We start from the raw sequence: 21,617 nt of genomic DNA, 5'->3' as shown, positions 1-21,617 counted from the left end.
TAAGCACTCCTGCATTCAGCAGTACATGAATTCTGACACATCTCTGGATTCATGCAGAACAAGCAACAGAAAGAATAAAGTTTATTATTAAAAGAAAGTGCATTCTTGTGAACGTACATCTATTAGGAAGTGCTGCCACTCTTGACCATTGGAAAGTCTACAGATGACTTACTGTTGGTTTCAAGACTTTCACACAGTTCAGTTTTGACCTCGCCATTTGGTCGGTCATTTCCTTTTTGGGTCAGTTTGCTCTGCATTGTGGCAGCTGTCACAACAGCCTTGAAGCTCCGCTTCCGTTTTTGAACATTCTGCTCTGGATGAAAAATGATAATATAAACCTTGGGCATGTAGAGCATGCCCAGAGACACAGAAGCACTTAAACTCATGGAGATAGTAAGTGTTGTTGTCTGGATGTACATCTGGGGAAGGAAAGAAACAACAACATAAAAATCATTATGTTGATTTTTAAATATAAGAAGGAAAATAAAGTATATAACTTCAAAATACTAGGTGGAAAGGGAACGAATAGCACTCTTCCTCTTCTGTACATACTTCAGAAAGACCCTTGATTTTGGTTGCCTTTAATTATAATCGAGTGTGGCTGTTTCATGTTGTTATTTTAACCTTAAGAAAAAATATATTCATAAAACTTCATACTCAAAAAAGTAAGCAAGATGCTGTAGCAATCACATCTTGAGAAAAGAAACAAATATGTCTGTACAGAAAAAGAGGAGTGACAACAGAGTTAACATTATATCATGTATTTTAACATGCAGAACCCTCTATAATAATATGCCATGTGGTTCAGTAGTGTGCTCAGCATGGCTCAACCAACAGAAGGCATAATGCAGGTTCTAATGAAATATTTAGTACACTCTTTGAGTTTCAAGCCTGTAAAAAAAATTGTTTGTTTGTTCTAGGGTTTGTTGAATGTTTTGTGGGTTTTTTTGCTGTTTTTAACATTTCCACCTTAGCGCTGAATTCTAGCCACAATGCTTTGTTGGCACACAACAAACCTCACAGTTCTAAGAAATCAGAAAATTGCGGAACCATGAAATCAGAACACAAAGAGACAATTTTACTTCACAATTCTGAATGGTTTCCTAAATTATGTAGGGAATCTCAGTAATCATGTTTTTATACTGAAAAAGATTCTGAAGTAAAACATGCTCATTGCCTTGGCAGAGGATTCACTGACACTGTTGTCAGGCATGGTTTTAAGCAGTGGCCAACACCATCACATTAACCTAGAGATAAGGTAGCAAGTCTGTCTGCAGTGTCAGCTTAAGTGCTCCTGGGTAACTTGGCCCTTGGCAGAAATGTAGAGATATAAGAAACTAGTGTGCTATTATTATTGCTAATATTATAGTTGAGCATTTTTAAATGTCTTTCAGCTTACAAAGTTTTTCCATTAGATACATTCTCCTTAGAGATCACAAATAAACTGTGTCCTCACTTAAAGCAATGCTGGGTGAGAAATGTGACAAATATATTTTGGAAGCATGGACTCTTGCTCTGAATCAGCCTGTGAAGTATCTCTATAATTGTATAGAAAACTGCCAAGTATTACCATAAAATGTGGGATAGCCCAACCTACCCCTTGAGAAAAGACTAATAATGCTTCACAATTTGTTGAACCTACTTTCAGGGAGAGTAGCAGACTGAAAAAAACAATTAGGATTGTGCTGAGAAAGTGATAGGAGCAATACTTTCCTTCATTCCAATAATACATTAAGGCAATACATCAGGAAACGTACACAATAGACTTTTCTCACACCAGTCAAATAATTCCATTCCTTTCAATCTCCAAAATGATATTCATGTGCCTGAAAGCTGAGCTTGACCTACATTTTGCATGAACACTTCTAATGAAAACCTCACACAGTTGCATTAATAAGCAATTGTTTTCAGCCATCTGTGGAAAGACCTCTATGCAGATGCATGTTCACATGCAAACAGCACCAATGACATATCCGTTTCTCTCTGAATCGAATTGGCTGATCTCCAATTAAACTGGTATGGCATTGGCTGTAGAGTGTGCTGGTTTTGGCTGTGATAGAGTTAATTTTCTTCACAGTAGTTAGTATGGAGCTGTGTTTTGGATCTGTGCTAAATACGGTGTTGATAATACAAAGGTGTTTTTGTTATTGGAAAGCAGGGCTTACACAGAGTCAAGGCCTCTTCTGATTCCCATGCCACCCCACCAGTGAGTAGACTAGGGGTGCACAAGAAGCCGGGACAGGACACAGCTGGGACAGCTGACCCCAGCTGACTAAAGGGATATTCCACACCACAGGATGTCATGCTCAGCAATATAAGGCTATGGGAAGAAGAAGGACAGAGGGGATATTTGGAGCAATGGAGTTTGTCTTCCCAAGTAACCACTACACATGATGGAGCCCTGCTTCCCTGGAGATGGCTGAACAGCTGCCTGCTGTTGGAAAGTAGCGAATGAATTCCTTGTTTTGCTTGGCTTGTGTGTTGCTATTGCTTTAACTGTTGTACTGTATTTATTTCAACAAACAGGTTTTTCTCACTTTTACCCTTCCACTTCTCCATCCCACTGAGGGAGGAGTGAGCATCTGTGTGGGGCTTAGTTGCCAGCTGAGGTTAAACCATGACATAGAGTTGTGTTGCATTAAGTGGTGTCCAAAAGCAGAAGTGTTTTGATGTCTAAAGATACATGCATCTCCTAATGGAATCTGAAAAACTGAAATCAATGCAAATAATAACTTTAACAGTAGTGCATATGAAAATTCATTACACTTAACAAAATCCTTTTCTGAAGTCTTATAATTTTATAAAATCCAACTCATGGCAGTTAAGTGGTTAGCTGAGCCTCACCTGCAGAATCTGTAAAAATGCCTGGTATTTAAATACATAATTGTAAAGTCCTTATGAAGTACCCAAGCCATCTTTCTCACATGGTTCAGTGTCAACATTAAATAAATAAAGACTATGAAGAACCTCTGGACGTTATAGTGTAAAATACATTCATTCATGCAATATAACTACTCATGTTAGCCACAAATACATGCATTATCTTAGATCTCAATGAGGTTTTTTATGACTTTAAGTCCCACAGTGCCAAGCTCTTACAAATAATAAAGAAAAAACATCTTCCTGAAGGTTTACATTCAATTAAGCTTTGTAAGTGAATCAACTCTAAATTTGATAATGCATTCACTGAAATAATAACAGCCCATGGATTTCAGTGCCTTTAGTGCAGGTATTTTGCATGAGTTGTATCATTATATCCAATGTATTTGCTGTGGATTTAATTGAAATGACCAGCACAACAGCCTATTTACAAAAATCCAAAATACAGTGAGTTTCACATTGCAGGTTAGAGTTCATATGCAGTGGGATTTATTTCTAATGATTGCAGTGTTTTTGAACCAGCCACTATAATTATTGAAACATTAAAACCAGAGTAAGTTGGAAATTTTCTGACGGAACAGTTTTCAAATAATGAATATAGTGCTTAGAGAGCTTTGGCCTCAGCGATCCTGTTTTGCAAGGATCACGCCTATTACTTACTCTTTAATGAAGCTAATGAGAAAGAAGAACTTCAGGAAATTTGCCAGACCTTGAAAGGAAGGCTTTGAACATATCCTTCACATCTACGCATTGCGTGTGGTATGTTCATCCATCTTACTCCATGTGCTAATGCAACTGCATACTTAGCTGAAGAGCAGCTGTCAATGATAGCCTGGGTCTGATTCCTTCCTACTAGAGTCATAGAATAGTTTGGGTTGTAAGGAACCTTTAAAAGTCATCTATTCCAACTCCCCCTGTAATGGGCAGGGACATCTTCAACTACATCAGATTGCTCTGAGCCCCATTCAACCTGACCTTAGATGTTTCCAGGAATGAGGCATCTAACAATCCCTCTGGGCAATCTGTTCCATTGTTTCACTACCCTCATTGTGAAAAAGTTCTTCCCTGTATCTAGTCTAAACCTACCTTCTTTTAGTTTAAAATAATTAACCCTTGTTCTATTACAGCAGGCCTTACTTCTTTTTAAGGTGTCTTTTGCAAGCTGAGATTCTGTTCATAGGACAGCAGCATATCCTGCATCTAATCTTTCCCATCTTTGGAATCTCTTTTCCTACAGCCTGATGAAACACAAGTCAAGCAAACAGGATACCACACACTTGTTTGGCTTTTGTCTGACTCAGCTTGTTTTATCCCTGAGAGGAGGGCAATAATGTTTTATGGATATGCATTCTGGGTACTTTTATTATTCTGGGAAGATAACTACCTGTAACTTTTACAGAATTAGCTTCTCTAAAAATCAAGAAGTAACAAAAGTAGTTGAGTTTAATAAGCTATGAGGTCTGAACAATTTTTCATGTGTCTCACACTGGTAGCTCACTCTAAGTTACAGAAAAATAAAGGTCCCTTCCTCACAATGAGTCATTCATAGAAATTAATTTCAGTGCTCCTCACACTAAAATGCCTTCTGAACTACAAAACTTTTGTCCAATAAAGCCTTTCACAGATGTAACAAAGACCACTGTGTCTATATTTCTTCTTGACAGTCAGAAGATTTAAGACAGAAAACTGAAATCATCCTATCACATCACAAGAAAAAAAAAGTATATATTGTGGGAAAAAAACTGAGGCCTAAATATCTTCCTGCCTCCATCCCCCACCCCAGCTGAACCCCAGCCCACCAGAACTGAAGCAGGACTTCTTATGCACTGTTTTCCACCTCCACAAATGGCAAAGGATCCCTCACAACAGACTGTGTCTCATGTAAATGATCTAGGTCCTGTGTACCCATGCAGAGACACGATCTGTCTACCCCACAAATGACCTGGGCCCTTTCCTCATCAGAAGGGCTCTACAAGCTTGATAATGTAGCCTCCGACTGCCTCAGCAGCTAAAATAGATAATGACAGTGTGGATATTTAGGGATTTTCTAACTTCCACCATTGATTCTAAGTCTATATATCTCTTTCTTTCTACTGTGGATCTTAAAATGTGACATAGGAAATAATGGGGCACCCAGCTATCTCTCAGCTTGGCTTCCCTGCTTAGAATTTAAATAACCAAGTCCCCAGTCGTGTCTCATCGGTTTGGTTCTTGCAGTGTCATGCACATAGCATTCATAAAGTTCAGCACAAAGCAACCACTTTCACTTGAGAAGAAAAATACTGTTAGTGTCTCAACCTTTGTCCACTTTGCTTCCTTGGTTTCAGTCCTCTTCTACTTTCACAGATAAGATTATATTTAGGCTGTCTTTAGAATTGCTTCTTTTCTCATGCTACTTATTTTTCTTTCTACTCAGTTTTAATAGATAAAGGGTACCTCTCACCCCTCCATGTATCCTGGATAGTTGGGAGATATGACTAATGTGGTTTCTCGAGTGAATTGAATCTAAGTTTTCTGCTTTGGTACAAGTTCTCTAGCTGCTAGTAGTTGCAATACAGGAGATGAACAAGTCTAGCAGTTACTGAAGTGCTAAAACATAGAGGGAAGGCCTGGTACATCTCAAGCTATTGGAGTGCCTAGCATAGATCCAACTCAGTGACTTGCACTCCAAAAAGATGAGGATATTTAAAAAGACACAGCTGATCTAATGTCTCTTATTGGCTAATTCTATACAATTTGCCCTATCTCTGGACAAAAGAAGTCTCTTCTCATCAGGCTACAGAAACAGCCCCCGGATCAAATACTGGAGCTTGAACCATCCTGCTGAGACAGATGCACCCAGATACGCACTCTTAAACATGTCCCACACTGCCAGTAACAGAGTAAAAGATAGAATTATTATTTCATTTTTCCCGTCTCTTTGTTGTCAAATACTTTACGTCTCTTATGTGAATCTTCTCAGCTCCTTCAGCCATTTTTTAAGGCCAAAACTGCAGCAAGCGTTGTTTCCCAATAGTTTTTTTTTGCTCTTATTCCTTCCCAACACTCTTGCCTTCACTCTCAGCTGGTGGAAGCCTTTACCAGATCATTCATGGCCAGAAGATAAATGTTATGTGATAGAATGGAGATACATATCATCTATCCACAGGCATTCCACAGACTGGGAAAACCAGCAAAATGGTCTCTCTTCAGTTTCAGTGGAAAAAGCATGAGTCTCTTTACTCTCAGAAAAAAACAATGAAAGCATTCCTAGCCAGCTTCCTGCTGCTGCAGAATCTAGAGGTCTCAGGAAAAGACAGTCCCTTTCTTCTTTTAAAGTCATGCATATCCATAACACTACAACTGCTTTTGCACATCTTGCCATATGCTAAAGAGATGACTGGATGACAACATTTGCATTTCACAGTTGTGTTCAGAAATCAGAAAGAAACACCATGAAATGGATTCCATGTCAAAAATGAACATGGAAAAAGCTGGCTGCAGGCAAGTATATTTGGTATGACAGGGAGATAACAATGTTGGCAAGGTGCCAATAATTAACAAAAGGATTCATGCTTCTCTGCAAAACCTCCATCCCCATAAGCTTACACCCACGGATTCTTATTGCTTTCAGTGCACAATATACTTTGCTGTCTGGACCTGTGGGAAGAAAAATCATCTTTTCTTGAAGAAAAATGTTACAGGTGCAAGTCACTTGTTTTGCTCATATAACAAGATTATTTTCTAGGTGGAAGAAAAACCTCATGGAATGAGTCTTCTTCAAATATTTGTTGTTTTAGAAAACATAGAAAACTAGTTACCATACGTTAATTTTTAATCTTTTAAAAGCATTCCTCGCCAAACTACAAATTAAAATGAAGCTCTGAGAGAAAAGTCAAAACCTTCTCACAAACATGGAAGTTCAACTTTCATTAGGTCATTATCTCAAGTAAGAAACATAGGCTGTAATTCTGTACATTGCACAGAAAACTAAAAGAACAAATTATTTTTTTTTTCTGTACATTTCAATTGCTCAGAAATTTTTAGAGAACAGAAAGATCTAATATTTGATTTCAAATTGAATGTGTGCCAGCTTTAGAAAGTATGAACTTTCATTAAATCTTGGATATGAGAGGAGCTATGAAAGCGTGTGGCCTCAGTGGAACATATATATACACCTGCATTTCAGAAACTGAATTATGGTAATGACTTCACTGCCCAGATTTTCCACTTAAGTCCACTTTGACCTTTCCTGCAGTATTTATAAATATTCCCTTTCTAGCAATAAATTATTTTACAGAAAGAAAGAAATGGCTTTACTAGGTCTTTTTTTAGCATTGTATTTATTATTTTAAGGTAAGCAGATATAGAGAACTCAGAATTGTCACGTGTTCATTAGAAATGGTATGTTCCACACTGCACATTGCAAAGCTTGCACTGCATTGTTTTACCTCCAAAGTGTTATTTCATCACATGCCTAAAACTAATCTTGTTCATCCAAACATTTTCCAGTGACTTCTCAATACCTGATTTTACCACAGAGGTAGAGTAGGACAGCTATATCCCAAACAAAGACAACTCCTGAAACTCAGACAATGGGATTTTGAAGAAACTAACTTCGCCAAGATTTGCTAATCCATCCTGTCATTTGGGAACAATTTCTCCTTGGACCAGAAATGGCTGTCCAGCTCTGTGACTTTCTTCATCTCCTCTCCTAACAAGATGTGGTTGTTTTGTCACACAGAAGATGCAAGGATACCATTGTAATGTATCAAATAAAAAGAGGAATAGTTGATCTCTAGGGTTGGGAAACAATAATATTAATATAATACTCTACCACTGTGTCTATATACTAGACAATGAAACAATGCTAGTGTATAGGTTTGGGCACGAGGACTTGACTGCCTGCACTGTTAGACTATGTGAATGCTCATAGCATGAGTGGGTGTGAGCCTGGACCAACTCAAACTCGCCCAAACCATTCCCAAGAGTTTGTCCTGAGTTTGGGATGATTTTCTCTATTTAATGTTGATATAGCCATATCATTCTGGCTGAGAAATTAAGTTTTTAATAATATAAAACTAGTGAGACTATGACAACTACCCTCATGGCCTGTGAATATGCTTGACAATATATAGTTAGTGTTTTAGATAGACTTTAAGAGGGTAACACAGGAGACATCCGTGCAGACCAGGTGATGAAGAGGCTGAGAGCAGACCTACAGAGGAGGACTTGGAGGTACTGGTGGATGAAAAATATTGGATATGAGAGAGTCCTGAAAGCCAACCATATCCTTGGGCTGCATCAAAAGATGCATGGCCAGCAGGTCAAGGGAGGTGATTCTCCCTATCTGCTCTACTCTGGCAAGACCCTACTTGGAGTACTGCCTCCAGCTCTGGGGTCTTCATCACAAGAAAGGCAAGGAGCTGTTAGAGCAGGTCCAGGGGATGGCCACAAAAATGATTGGAGAACTGGAAGACCTCTGTTTTAAAGAAAGGCTGAGACAACTGGAGTGGTTCAGCCTGGAGAAGAGAAGGCTCCAGGGAGACCTTACTGCAGCCTTTCAATATATAAAGGGGGCTTATAAGAAAGACAGAAGGCAACTTTTTACCAAGGTCTATAGTAACTGCACAAGGGGCAACAACTTTAAACCAAAAGAATGTGGATTTAGATTAGATATGAGGAAGAAATTCTTTACTGTGAGGATGGTGAGACACTGGAACAGCTTGCCCAGAGAAGTTCTGGATGCCCCAGACCTTTAAAGGTCCCTCCCAAACCAAACCATTTTACATGTCTATGATTCCCTGTGGGAGATTTTCAGCTTTTGTCTGATTGCTTCACAAGTTAAGCACTTTCTTGCCATTAGGGACATACAAGCAACCTCACACACTAAAAATATTACAGTATTTTAAGTTTCAGTTTGTCTATCTTCCGCTTTCAAACCATGCCATACTTGCAAAATAAAAATAAAATTAAGTTCTCCTTTGTCAGAGTATACTCCTTCATCAGACAAGAAAGAATTCAAAATACCTCTTAAACTTTCATTACATAAAGATTCTCAAATTTCTCATTGTAAAAAAAATGCTTACAAAATTCTTGTATCACTTTTAAAAATTTCTCTGCATTGTGCAGGCACTATTTTAAAACAATGGATACTAGAAATGGCTAATGACTTTCAGTGACAACACTACAAATGCCAAAGACAGTAATTTTTCTCATTCTGCTACTTATACACTCAGGATCGTATTTGTTTCCTTACTAAAATTCTCCCCATGAACTTAGGTTCAAATGGCTTTCTACCTTGAGGTCTAAATTATTTTTTTGGTCCCTGATCATTAGGAGACAACTCAAGTGTCCATTAAGTGTGTGATTTTTTGTTTAAAATAAAAAAGAAAATAATTAGGACCCAGAATGTAAGTTCACAGACTATAACATTAATGGATGTGGGGTCATTTACTTATTTTTTGTAATTTTTTTCTTAAGCCTACAATCATTAAGCAATATTGGCAGTGAATTAATTAATTAACGCCCTAGTAAAGTGAGAAAAATGGGGCTTTTTATACAAAAAGATGTAGAAGAAGCATACTGTGAAAATGTTGATAGGGTCATTGTTTTGCTTGCTTGAGAAGTACTATTAATAATAGGATAGGTAGGGTGGTGAGAGACTGGAACAGGTTTCCCAAAAAAGCTGTGGAAGTGCTCTCCCTGGAATTGCTCAAGATCAGGCTGGATGGGGATTTGAGCAACTTGATCTAGTGAAAAGTGTCTATTCAGTGATATTTTAGTGGGAGTCTGTCTAGTCTCCCAAATAACAAGCGATAGTTGTGTCAGAGGAGGTTTAAATTGAGTATTAGGAAAAATTTCTTTGCAGAATGGATTGTAAAGGTTTGGAACAGGTTGTCCAGGGAAGTGGTGGAGTCACCATCCCTGATGGTAAAAGATGTACAGATGTCATGCTGTGGGACATGGCTTAGTCGTGACCTGACAGCACTAGGTTAACAGATGGACTCGATGATCTTAAAGGTCTCTTCCAACTAAAATGATTCTATGATTCTATTCTATGATTCTATGACCCATAGCAACACGGTATTTTATTGACACAATAGACATTAATACTGGTTGTCATTTCTATTCACAAATGTCACCTCTAGACATAAAATTCTATAAAATGGGCTTTTTTGTCTGTTCCAATTATATGGGTTTGTTCCCTCCTCTTCTCTTTGTTTGATTCAGTATAAAAAATTCAGATGCTTTAGCTCTTCTGTAATTGCTACATCTGAAAAAGCTTTCCATTGATATGTAACCCCTTCAGACCTCATCTCTGGTTTTACATATATCATAGAACAACAGCAACAGAAATTATGCTGTTTTGTAGAAAAAGATGAAGATGATTTGACTGAAAGAAATGTTGCATTATCAAATATTCTGCTCATTGGGAATAAGCAATAGTTTTGAAGGGAAAAAAATGTTCAGCTTTACTTCATCTGCAACATTCATTAAATGCTGTGTTAAGAACAGTAATGAACAAAAGTCTCCTCCTTTACTGTGGTCCATCCTCAGGACATATGTCTTATGGAAAATACTAGGCACTATAAAATACAGATAATTTGAGGGAGGGGATTATCCCTCTCTACCTTCTATTTATATTTATGATTTTTATAGGGACATATGATTCATTCATCTCATCAACCCTACTATAAATAGAGCCATAGTAGTCAGTCACTGACCAAAGACCAATCTCTACTAGGTCTGTTGTAATGTGTATGTCAGTCCTGATATTCAGAACTATTAAACTTCAAAACCCCAAGTACAAAGGAGGTAGTCACAATTTGTAAAAATAAACTAAAAAATCTCTAGAAACTAATTAAAGGGAAAAAAAAGTCAATATTAAATAGCCATAATGGAAAAAATCTGTCCTGCACTGAAAAACTGAGGAAGGAGATTATTCAAAAGTAGTTCTTATGTTATACATTAATTAAATCTTCAACATAATGTAGAAGTAGGATTTTTATGGTATACTGTGTTACACTTAAGATCTTCTTACAGGCAAAATGTCAAGCAAAGAATTTATTGTTAGTCTAATTAAAATCTTAACAGCCTAATCAAAACTATAACAAATATTATTATTAATCCCATTACAATGATGCCAGCTTTTACTGTTCAAATTATTTAATTATTACAGGAAAATCACATTAATAATGTAGCTAAATTGCTCATACAAAAACTGAGTATCCATCTCTTTTTGTCAGTGATAAGCAGTGATAAGTGATAAGCATCCTGTTCATGCTCCTCTGGTTCCTAAGGATAACAGATTTAGCCCTTTGCAAGAAGAACAGAGGGAAGGAGGAGTTATGTTGAGTATCAGCTTTCCAAGTCCTTCAACAGCAGAAGGTACATGATGTTGATGGCAGATGTTCCCTCCCCCTTAGTCTGAGGTTACTTTTACACATTTTTTAACATTGTGTGCTTATTTACTTCTAAAAAAAAAAAAAAATAGAGTTCCTGTCTCCAGCCTGTCTGCCTATGGAAGACCCATGGATACTGTCTATCTGGACTTCTGTAAGACCTTTGACTCAGCCCCCCCCAACATCTTTCTTTTAAAACTAGAGAGATATATAATTGATGAGTGGACTGTTCAGTGGATAATGAATAGGTTGGACAGACACACCCAGAAGGCAGTGGTCAACAGCTCAATGTCCTGATGGAGATAAGTGCTGTAACTCAGAGGTCCATACTGGGAACAGTGTTGTTTAACATCTTTACCAATTACATAGTTATATCAAGTGCACCCTTAAGAGCAAGTTTACAGATGACACCAAGCTGAGTGGTGCAGTTGACATGCCAGAGGAATGGGACGCCATCCACAGGGACCTTGATACTGAGTGATGCAGTTGACATGCCAGAGGAATGGCACGCCATCCACAGGGATCTTGATTGTCTTGAGAAGTGGGTCTGTGTGAACCTCATGAGGTTCAACAAGGCCAAGTGCAAGGTCCTGCACCTTGGTTGGGGAAATCCTTAATAGCAATACAGGCTGAGGGATGATATGATAGAGAGCATCCCTACAGAGAAGGCCTTGAGGGCTTGTTGGATGAAAAACTGGGCGTGAGCTGGCAATGTGCACTTGCAGCCCAGAAGGTTAACCGTATCCTGGGCTGCATCACAAGAAGCACAGACAACAGGTTGTGGGAGGTGATTCTCCCACTCTGCTCTGCTCTGGTGAGACTTCAGCCAGTGTAGTGTGTCCAGCTCTGGAGACCTCAGTGCAAGAAGGACATGAACCTGTTGGAACGAGTCAAGAAGAGGGCCACAAAAATGATCAGAGGGCTGGTACACCTGTCCTGTGGAGAAAGGCTGAGAAGATTGGAGCTGTTCAGCCTGGAGTAGTCTCCAGGGAGACCTTATTGTAGCCTTTCAGTACTTAAAGGGGGACTATAAGAAAGATGGGGACAGTCTTTTTAGCAGGGTCTGTTGTGACAGGACAAGGGGTAATGGTGTTTGACTAAAAGAGGGTAGATTTAGTCTAGACCTAAGGAAGAAATTTTTTGCAATGAGGGTGCTGAAACACTGGCACAGGTCCCTTCCAACCCAAACCATTCTATGATTCGATGATTCCATTCTCTATTAATTTTTCTATTAATAGAAATTAAGTCCTAATGTACCTTACTACTGAGTGGCTCCACAGGTTTGTTAGATCTTTACCATGTACAGTGTTGAGTGAGGTAAGCTGAAACAAGTTAGGCAATGCCAACTACAACTGGACAATTGTTACCACGATAACACTAACTCAGGATACAAGCCAAAATATCCTGAAAGCCAACATTGGCAGGTAAATACAAAACTTACAGCCTTTTCCTAGTGTCAAAACCCCCATCTTTATTGGGCTACAGATGGGTACTCTGTACAATGGTGAATTTCAACCCTATGTCCAATTTTATTTAATAAAAAATATCCCTTTATTGTAAGATTTCCAAAGATTTTCTACCAGAGTTGTAGCCCAGCCTTTAAATTACTTTCATATGCCTTTCAAATACTTAGAAAATGAAAACTCTCTTTGGTCAAATGCTTTCTGATGTTAGAACTTATATCAATACATCTAGGTAAGATGCAGCACAATAATTTTATTTTTACACTTCTATAATTTTTAGCAAAATTTATTTTATATAAGTCGTTTATTAACTCAGTCTATAGGTGTCAATTTTGAATGCAGATTGTATTTACACTAAAGCTAAATTAAAAAATGTGGCAGGTGGACAACTATTCAAAATAAATTCATGTAGATTTGCACATCTTCAATTCTAATCCATTTGAAAATATGGGAGCTGATATCTTGGAACACTTAAAACTCAAAGAGCCAATTGGCAACCCCAAAAATTGTCACTTTCATATGCGTAATTGTCTAGTGAATTAAAAAAGGGAAAGAAAGCAAAATACTTTATAGAGAACTAGGAAAGATGTTATCAGGAAAAGAAAAAAATATGGCTTATATTTAATTCATACTTGTTGAAAATAAATACTAATCGATTTGCTATAACACAGAGAGAGAGCAGTTATTGACTGACACATTCTTGTAACTAGAATATATCGCTGAGTAGAAAGCAATGTCTTCTTTTGTCCAGATCTGAAATTTACAGAGTATTACAATCCATTTTTATTTAAATGACCAATACACACTGATGATCTGTTTCCTGTATTCACAAAACATAAGACAATATTAACCTTAATTGCTGGTTTATTATGCTATTAACTGTATTTCAGTTTCTGTCTTCTGAAGTCTTTTAAATATGCGTTACACCTGAGCTAAAGAGATAACTGTGCTGTAGAAATATTATAAACCATCCTCTAACTCCATAATAATTAACTTGCTACAAGGTTTAGTTTTAAAATGTGTTTATTTATTTACTGCACATGGCTTAAGTGTCAGAGTTCAAGTATCTGACAGAGACAGATATTAAGCGAACTACATTTGTTCAGAAGATAATTTTATTTAGCGTCTTCAAGTAGGGCATAATTAAGTTACTCTGTCATACAAAATGACAGAGGCTTAAATAAGTAACAGCTGGTTACCCCAATGGCTGTACAACTGCAGGGCAGCTTTTGGCAGGAAAAGCTGTGCAAACACAATCAATATATTATGCTAATGGGAACAGTGTAATGAGCAAGGAAGCAGCTAAAATGGAACGACAAAAAGAAAATCAAACAAGCCCCTTCAGCCCTTAGTGTGCACTTCAACTGCAATTTGTGAACAGAAATCTTACAAGGGCTATACTCAGGTACAAGCCTTATCTAGAAATGTTTGCTGAGTCCATTCCTTATATCAGAATAATCTTAATGACAGCAGGATGAATCCATTGGTGGTGGATGATCCCTTGACTTCAATGAATTTACACTGAATTGCTCCAAGTGTTGAACTGACCCAAACATATGAACTAATAAAAATATTTTGTCATTAATTTTTGTCTCTGCTCTTTTAGAAAAGAAAAAATATTCAACTGTAGTATAAGTGGCCAAAATTAGACTTAAAAATACGTACATTATAAAAGTATTTTCTCCCTGTTACTACCAATGTCTAAAGATTTCACTTGAGTGTTTACTCACCTTGGTGTCCTGATTTTTTTTGGTTCTGCAGTTCATTGTGACACTGCTTCAGTAGAGTTTTTCTGTCAGACTTCATCCATTGCAGGATTGTAAATGCCCTACCTAGCTCTGGAGCAGGATGAAGCCTCTACTAACCTGAACCAGATTTTAGAACCAGGTGCCAGGTTTCCAGCTGCAGTACAGAGGGTATACTGCTTGCTATATATAATAGCTTCTGTTCTGTATCCAACCCATAGCCCTTTCAAAGTCCACTCCAAAAGGACTTTCAAAATAGGTCTTTTCAAAATAAGTCTTTTCAAATAAGACTTTTGAAAGAGCCTATGCTGCTGTATAATCTAGGCCAAAAAACATAATCTAGATTACCAAAAAAAGCAAAGAAGCAGAGGACAAGGATTTCCAGGGCTGGAGAGAACAACGTGGAAAAGTTTAAGGACAGAGAAGACACTGGAGAAGAAATATTGAAGAGCAGTTAGCTTATAAACTGTTGGAGGCAGTAGGAATACAAAGAGGAATCTCTAAAATATGTTTTCCTTTGTATTTTTCACACGTAAGTACAACCCACACTACTGCTGAAATGCTGATGACCCACCAAACACACAAAGGAATCTGATGCAAATTGAAAATTATTGTCTTAGGCAAAAGTCTAACTTGAACAGTAAGAAAATAAAAAATCCTAGGCAATGTATTCACAAGACCTATATTAGGGTGCACAAACACAGAAAACAGAGCAATTGTCCCTGCTCTACAGACTTTGTCATGTAATTTTACACAAGGAATGTGAGACACGTTAAATAGAAGACATTGATTTGGTAGAAACTATAACAGTACAAGCAATTTAGCAAGCAGAACTTTGCTTTGGGATATTCATGTCCCTCTGTGATAGTACATAGGTGTATAAACCTGGCCAGATATATCTTACTGGCTACCAAGGTTTTTATTGACTTGTAGTTAAGTGGCTCTTCATGCTCTGAATTTCACATTGGTTGTCTTTCTTTGAGCTCATATTAATGCATATATGCAAAATCTCAGCTCTTTTCCCCTCTCTCTGTCCACCTATCATCTCTATCATCTCAAATGACCTAAGTACACTGATCCACAAGTGAAGGGGATGAACTACTGCCTCGTTTAGGCTGTGCCAAAGTTTATCTGGTTTCTGTAAGCACTGTTATTATGAACTCCCTCTGTGCTTCCTAGGAGCAAAACTGGTAAAAATGTAACCATTATTTCACATGTGTCCATGTGCAGATTTACCCAGGTTAAAAAAAAGTACATCAGGTCAAACATATCTTCATTTCTGCCACTGAATTACCTCAATAGCATAGCCTTGTGAAGTGTCATGAATTTAATTTGCTCTTTTGCCTCCCTGTGACCCATGTTTTGACACATTTTCATTAAGATACTGGTATCTTCTTGCTCAGTTGCTTCATCTACCAGATACAGCAGATCTTTATGCCCAGCAAGCATTTGCATCTATCAGTTAAGGGTCATGCATGGAAAGAGAAGCAGGGGCATATTCTTAACCTGAAGAAAGTTCTGCACCAGGGCATCTGTTTAGTGCCCCAGGATTAGTGCCAACCCACAAATACAATTGGTTCTACAGGCACAGGTAGAACTGTTTTATGACCCCTCTATGCTTCCCGTGGCACATACAACAGGCTGTCATGTGACAAAGCACATCATCAGTTATATAATTTCAGGCTAGCCATACTTATTTTCAAGCCCAATCCTACCATTCCACTACATGGCTCAATCCCGTTGTACATACCGTGACCCAAATTGCCTCCTTCCTTTTGCATTTATGTATCCTTATTTTACATAAAATGTCATCCAATGGCATGGTGTCCTAATTTATCTATGACCTACAGACTCTTCTTGGTTTCCTCAGCAGTTGACCACATGTTTATGGCATAGACCTGACATAAACACGATTTTTTATGTGAGAACTTGGATGAGCTTTAAATTTCTTCTTTGTCTGCCTGGAGGATTCTCATGGTAGGGCAGGATTTTGCTGGCTTGCCCATAAATGTGGAATATAAAGATATCTTAGAGGACCATCTCTGAGGTGTCTCATGAGGGGATCTCAGAATAGCAAATTCTGGTAGAGCAGCGATGACATGTATAACTCCCCTTCGAATTCCTCCCTTGCCTAAACACAAACAAACTACTTTTCACCTTCATTTTGCTCTTTCTGTGTTCATGGTGAATCTCACATCTTTGAATATTCTGCCACTTTTTTTTTCTTTTTTTTTAAATTAAACTGAAATCCCCTCTGGTGATGTTTCAATTAGTTTCTCATGGACTATAATACAGTGTAATCCTTTCACAATTCTTGTATATCATTATTGATCATTACTTTTGCTTCGCACCCTCACCATCTACAATGTCATTCACAGGTAATACTATGTCTTTGCTAGATTCAACACTAGAATCCATCTGGTGCCAGCATCCAACCTCTCCTTTCATCCTGTCATTCCTAACTGTCAAGAATTTATATCCTGAAATAAAACCTAACATTAACTTTTCTGGGGGCAATGCCAGAAGTTAGGAACTTATGTGTAGAAGGTATGCAACAGTAGATTCAGAACCTGCACCAAGGAGGGCCTGTGACTGATTTGGGGTTGACTATAGTATGTGTTGGCTGATAATACCCAAGGGAATTACAGTGACCCAAACATTTCTGTTACTCTCTCAAATGCAGTTAATCATACAGGGTGAATCTAGAACACCGGGATGTTCAAGGACCCATCTGCTGTTACCATGTTAACACTATACAAAGAATACAAGCCAGTCTATCTCCCTTTAGAGGTTGGGAATACTTCCTATATAGTCATTGTTATCATCTGCCACAAGAGGAGAGATGTGTTGTTAGCCTGAAAAGATATTGTCTACAAGGACAGAACAGACCTAGATTCAAGCAGAATGCGAGGCATAGCTGCCAAGAGATTTCAGTTTCCTACTGTTCAAATGTGAACTCTAAACTTGGGAATATGTTGGCCTGAGCCATGAAAAGATGTTATACAATCATAACTTAACTTTTAAACAGCCGCAGTACTCTTTGAGCTCACAAAATTTTGCAATGGTGTCAACATTACTGCTGAGAGGGAAAAGGCTTGTTCCTCTTGTGAGCAACCTCAGTGCAAAAACGAGCTTTTGTTCCAGATCAAGAACCAAGTCTTTCTCAAACTGAAAATTCACAAAAACATACAAAAATGCAAATCAATTCAACTGAAGAATTTGGTTTCATTCTTTCAAAAGAGATTTTGCTTCACTTAAAAGTATAGTTAGTTAAGGTTGGACAGGACCTGAGGTCTCTAGTCCATCCTCTTCAAAGCAGGGTCAGCTGTGCAGTCAGAACACGTCTTAAGGCTTTATCCAGTTAACGCTTGCAAACCCCCAAAGATGAAGAGACACTACACAGCATCTTTGGGCATCCTGTTGAACTTAACTGTCTTCAGAGGGAAAAATGGTTTCCATTTTATCCAGTCTGAATCATGTTTGCTTCCATATATTCCCATGATTTTCTGGTCTCCTACCACACTCCACTGTGAAGTCCCTAGCTCCATTGTTTCAGTGACCTCCACACAGACACTGTGGTCTGCTGTTCAGTCTGTCCAAAGCTGCCTCTGCTCCAGGCTGAACAAGCTCAGCTTCATCAGTCTCTACTCACAGAGCAAGTGCTCCAGCCACCAACTATCATGGTGATCTTCTGATGAACTTTCTCCAGTTTATTGGTGTGTATCTTGCACTGGGAAGACAATATTTCAGATGTGGCTTAATAAAAGGTAGGGAGAGATGGATAATCCCTTCCCTCAAACTATCTATCTGTTAATATAGCCCAGGAGTCTGTTAGGCCTGTTTGCAACCATGGCACTGTTAGCTCATGCTCAGTTTGGTGTCTTCAAGTCCTTTTGGGCCTTTTCCACAGAGCTGCTCTCCAGAAAGTCATTTCCCAGCCTGTATCATCGCAAGGGCTCTACCTTTCCATTTGCCAAACTTTGCATTTATTCTTGCTGAATTTTGTGAGGTTCACGTTGGCCTATTTCTTCACCTTGTCCAGGTGCCTCTGGATGACAGCCCTTTCATTTAGAATACCAGCTTTTAACTCCCAATTTAGTACTATATACAAACTTCATGAAAGTGCATGTCTTTCCCTCCTACTGCTCATTGGTAAAAATGTTAAACAGGACAGCCCCCAGAACAGATGCCTTGTTATTGGCCTTCAGGTAGACTATTGACCTATATCCATGACCCTCTGAGCCCCAACATCCAAAATGATTCTTACCTATTTAGTTGTACATCCACTCAGGTTGTAACATCCTAACTTGGTTACCAAAATACTGCAGGACACAATGCCACAAGCCGTGCTAAAATCAATGTCAATGACATCCATGGCTCTCCCCTCATCCACAAACCCAGATGACATCACAGAAGGCAATCATGTTGGTCAGGCATGTTGTCTGCTACCAGTAACCTTCTTCTCCTTCATATACCCAGACAATGTTTTTCATGGGCATGCTCCATGACACACGTACCTACCTAAATGTTTTTCAGCTTTTAAAATTGTTCTTAAAATTGAGTACTAGCAAATTACTTACAGGAAAATGGGGGAAAAGATGTCACCACAAACCATGTAATAGTAGTAGTGATAATGAAGAATTGTTACATCACAAGTCCTATCATAGTAGTAGTAATAATTAAAGTGTTGCTGAATTATCTGTAATAAAAATTGAGAATTGTTACTAAACTACCTAATGATTTTATTAATATTTTTTCTTTCTTCGGCTCTGTGGTATACTCAACATCTTGACCTTCCTTCTTCTGTCTTCTTGAACGAAACAAAAAAGACTGAGACAGGGAACAGATTTTAATTTGTTCTAATGTGCTCCAATTTGCACATTATGGATATTTAAATAGCCTAAATAATAATGATATCAGTAACAAATTAGTATTCAAAGTGAAATGATAAAATATGGTGAAAACTGGGCAAAGTACACAAGATTCAGATCTGCTCAATTAATAGTCTGTATTTTATATGGTATATTTGATTTCACTACTTTATGCAAATTAAGGGTTTGATTCCTCAAGGTATTTTATACATGTTAATTAATAACATAAAGTAAAGCCTTTTCTTCAGACCTGTGTTTCCAGTGCTCAAAGCCAACCCAGAATTCAACAGATTGCGTATTTTTAAGATGTTGCCAATGTTTTAAACAGAAAATCCCTTTGGTTTACATTCCCATATATTCAGATTGTTGTTGCACATCTGCTATAATGATTAAATAGGACATTCCATCTCTGGAGGAAAACCAATTCAATTAAGTGAAAGAACTAAAAGATAGTTTTACTTCTCATTCTTAAAAATAAATTTATAAACCCATTTTTGTTTTTTTTTTTTTTCTACTTCTAAACTGTAATTAATACCTGTAATTGTATAACAAAATGACAAAAAGTAGTTGCATGCCAAAAGGACCATGACCACACAATTACTAGTTACTAAATACTGATTTTCTGTCATTAAAAAAATTAAGAACCATCACTAGATTTGCTATTTATGATTCCATTGTGCCTAAATAATCATCATTTCTTGTTCTTGTAAGCTAATGAGATGACCTCTTTGCTTCCCTTTCAGTGAACATATTTCAGTGTGCTGGAAACAGTCTGCAGCCTGCAAAATGGTGCCCAGACAAAGGAGCCAACCTTGTTGGTTCCCTTAACTGCTTTCTTAGACTATTCCAAATTAAATGTTTTATCTTGCCAGATCACCCAGTTTTTCAATGCAAAATTTAATGCTTGTCTAAACTAAAAACCCTCTTCTACTAGCCAATCTGCTGGGGCCGTGCTGTCAAAGCCCCTTGATATGTGCCAAGAAGAGATGCTCTCCTGCCAGCACAGTTACATCACCTCACTGAATGACAGATGCAAAACTAACATTAGCTTTCCTCTCTTGGCATAAGCACATATTGGGGCTTTGCCAGTGCAACTCCATTCGTCAGCTTTGGTATGTGCATGCGGGTGTTTCTTTTTTTCTTTCCTTCTTTACAGTTTCCACTCTCCTAGCTCTGCTGGCAAGTCTCTGGAGACATGGCCTAAGAATGTTACTGGTTAAAGTGGCAGATGACAGTGACTTCCATCTATAAGGTGTTTATCTTACTAAAGCATACCTGAAGATTAAAAAGCTGCCCTTCATTATGAGGACCATAGATTTCTGTTTGATTTGATTAGAAACAAACAGCTCATTGGAAATGTTTCTTCCAGCTCTTTGACCAGAGAGTCCAAGCAGCAACAGTCTTTATATGAAGTTTTTCCTGTGTTGGAATACTGACAGATTTATTCTGCAATGGAGGAATTATATCTTAGAATATCTTATAATGTGTATTTTACTCTACATCTTGTTTCTGTCTTCTCTAGCTGTCGATGTATGACCTCCACTTATACATAAAATTTGGATGCCAAACCATTCTTTTTTAAAAAACTTGTTGATAAAAGATGGCTGGTGCTGGTCATAAGATAACTCTAAGCACTTTTGATAAACAATTGCATATACTGTCCCTACTTTATTCTGTCCAGCAGAACCTTACCAATCCCTACATTAGCCTGACAGATTTTATTGTATTTCCTTCCATCATTCCTATAAACCTGCAGAACTAAGTTGTTGATGATGTTTTATCAGTGGTTACTAAAGTTGGCCTGTATTGCAGACATCTACAATATTCATTTTCTGAAATAAAGGGGGTGTTTGCTTCACAGTTTGTAAATCGACATGAATAGCAAACAAAGAAAAACACGATGCAGTAAGATGTATGTTATTGGTTTATTCATTATTTAGTCTCATAACTGTATAAATAATCTGTCCTGGTGTAGGAACAGCCCAGTCAAATTTAGTACACCATGGGTTTTATGCAGTAGTGGTTTGTAAATTGTGTTTGTGACAAGTTATAATACTATGAGGAAATATTGTGGATGGAAGTAACAGATGACCCATGACATCTCTAAGATATATGGTTGGAGTAACACAGCTAATAAACCCATCATATCCCATCTGTTGAGATCTGCTAAGAGACAAAATAATATATAGTGAATGATAAAACAAATAAGAAGAGGTAAGCCCTGATATTTACCAGCTACACAAATCCAAAAGCCAAAAGTGATCCTAACCACTG

At 37.8% G+C, this 21,617-nt stretch overlaps 1 protein-coding gene across 1 annotated transcript in view; it reads right to left on the bottom strand.

Moving 5' to 3' along the window:
* The window catches only part of LOC103774224 (metabotropic glutamate receptor 8), a 51,444-nt gene that overhangs the window by 5,124 nt on the left and 24,703 nt on the right, over window positions 1-21,617 (bottom strand). Inside the window, exon 2 of the mRNA XM_008941612.1 lies at window positions 173-419. Coding sequence (XP_008939860.1) covers window positions 173-419 — 247 coding nt within the window. The remainder of the gene's footprint in view (window positions 1-172; window positions 420-21,617) is intronic.

This window comes from Merops nubicus, unplaced genomic scaffold (assembly GCF_000691845.1).
Source record: "Merops nubicus isolate BGI_N331 unplaced genomic scaffold, ASM69184v1 scaffold1646, whole genome shotgun sequence".
Taxonomy (NCBI): domain Eukaryota; kingdom Metazoa; phylum Chordata; class Aves; order Coraciiformes; family Meropidae; genus Merops; species Merops nubicus.
This window is presented reverse-complemented; position numbering and strand designations above follow the sequence as displayed.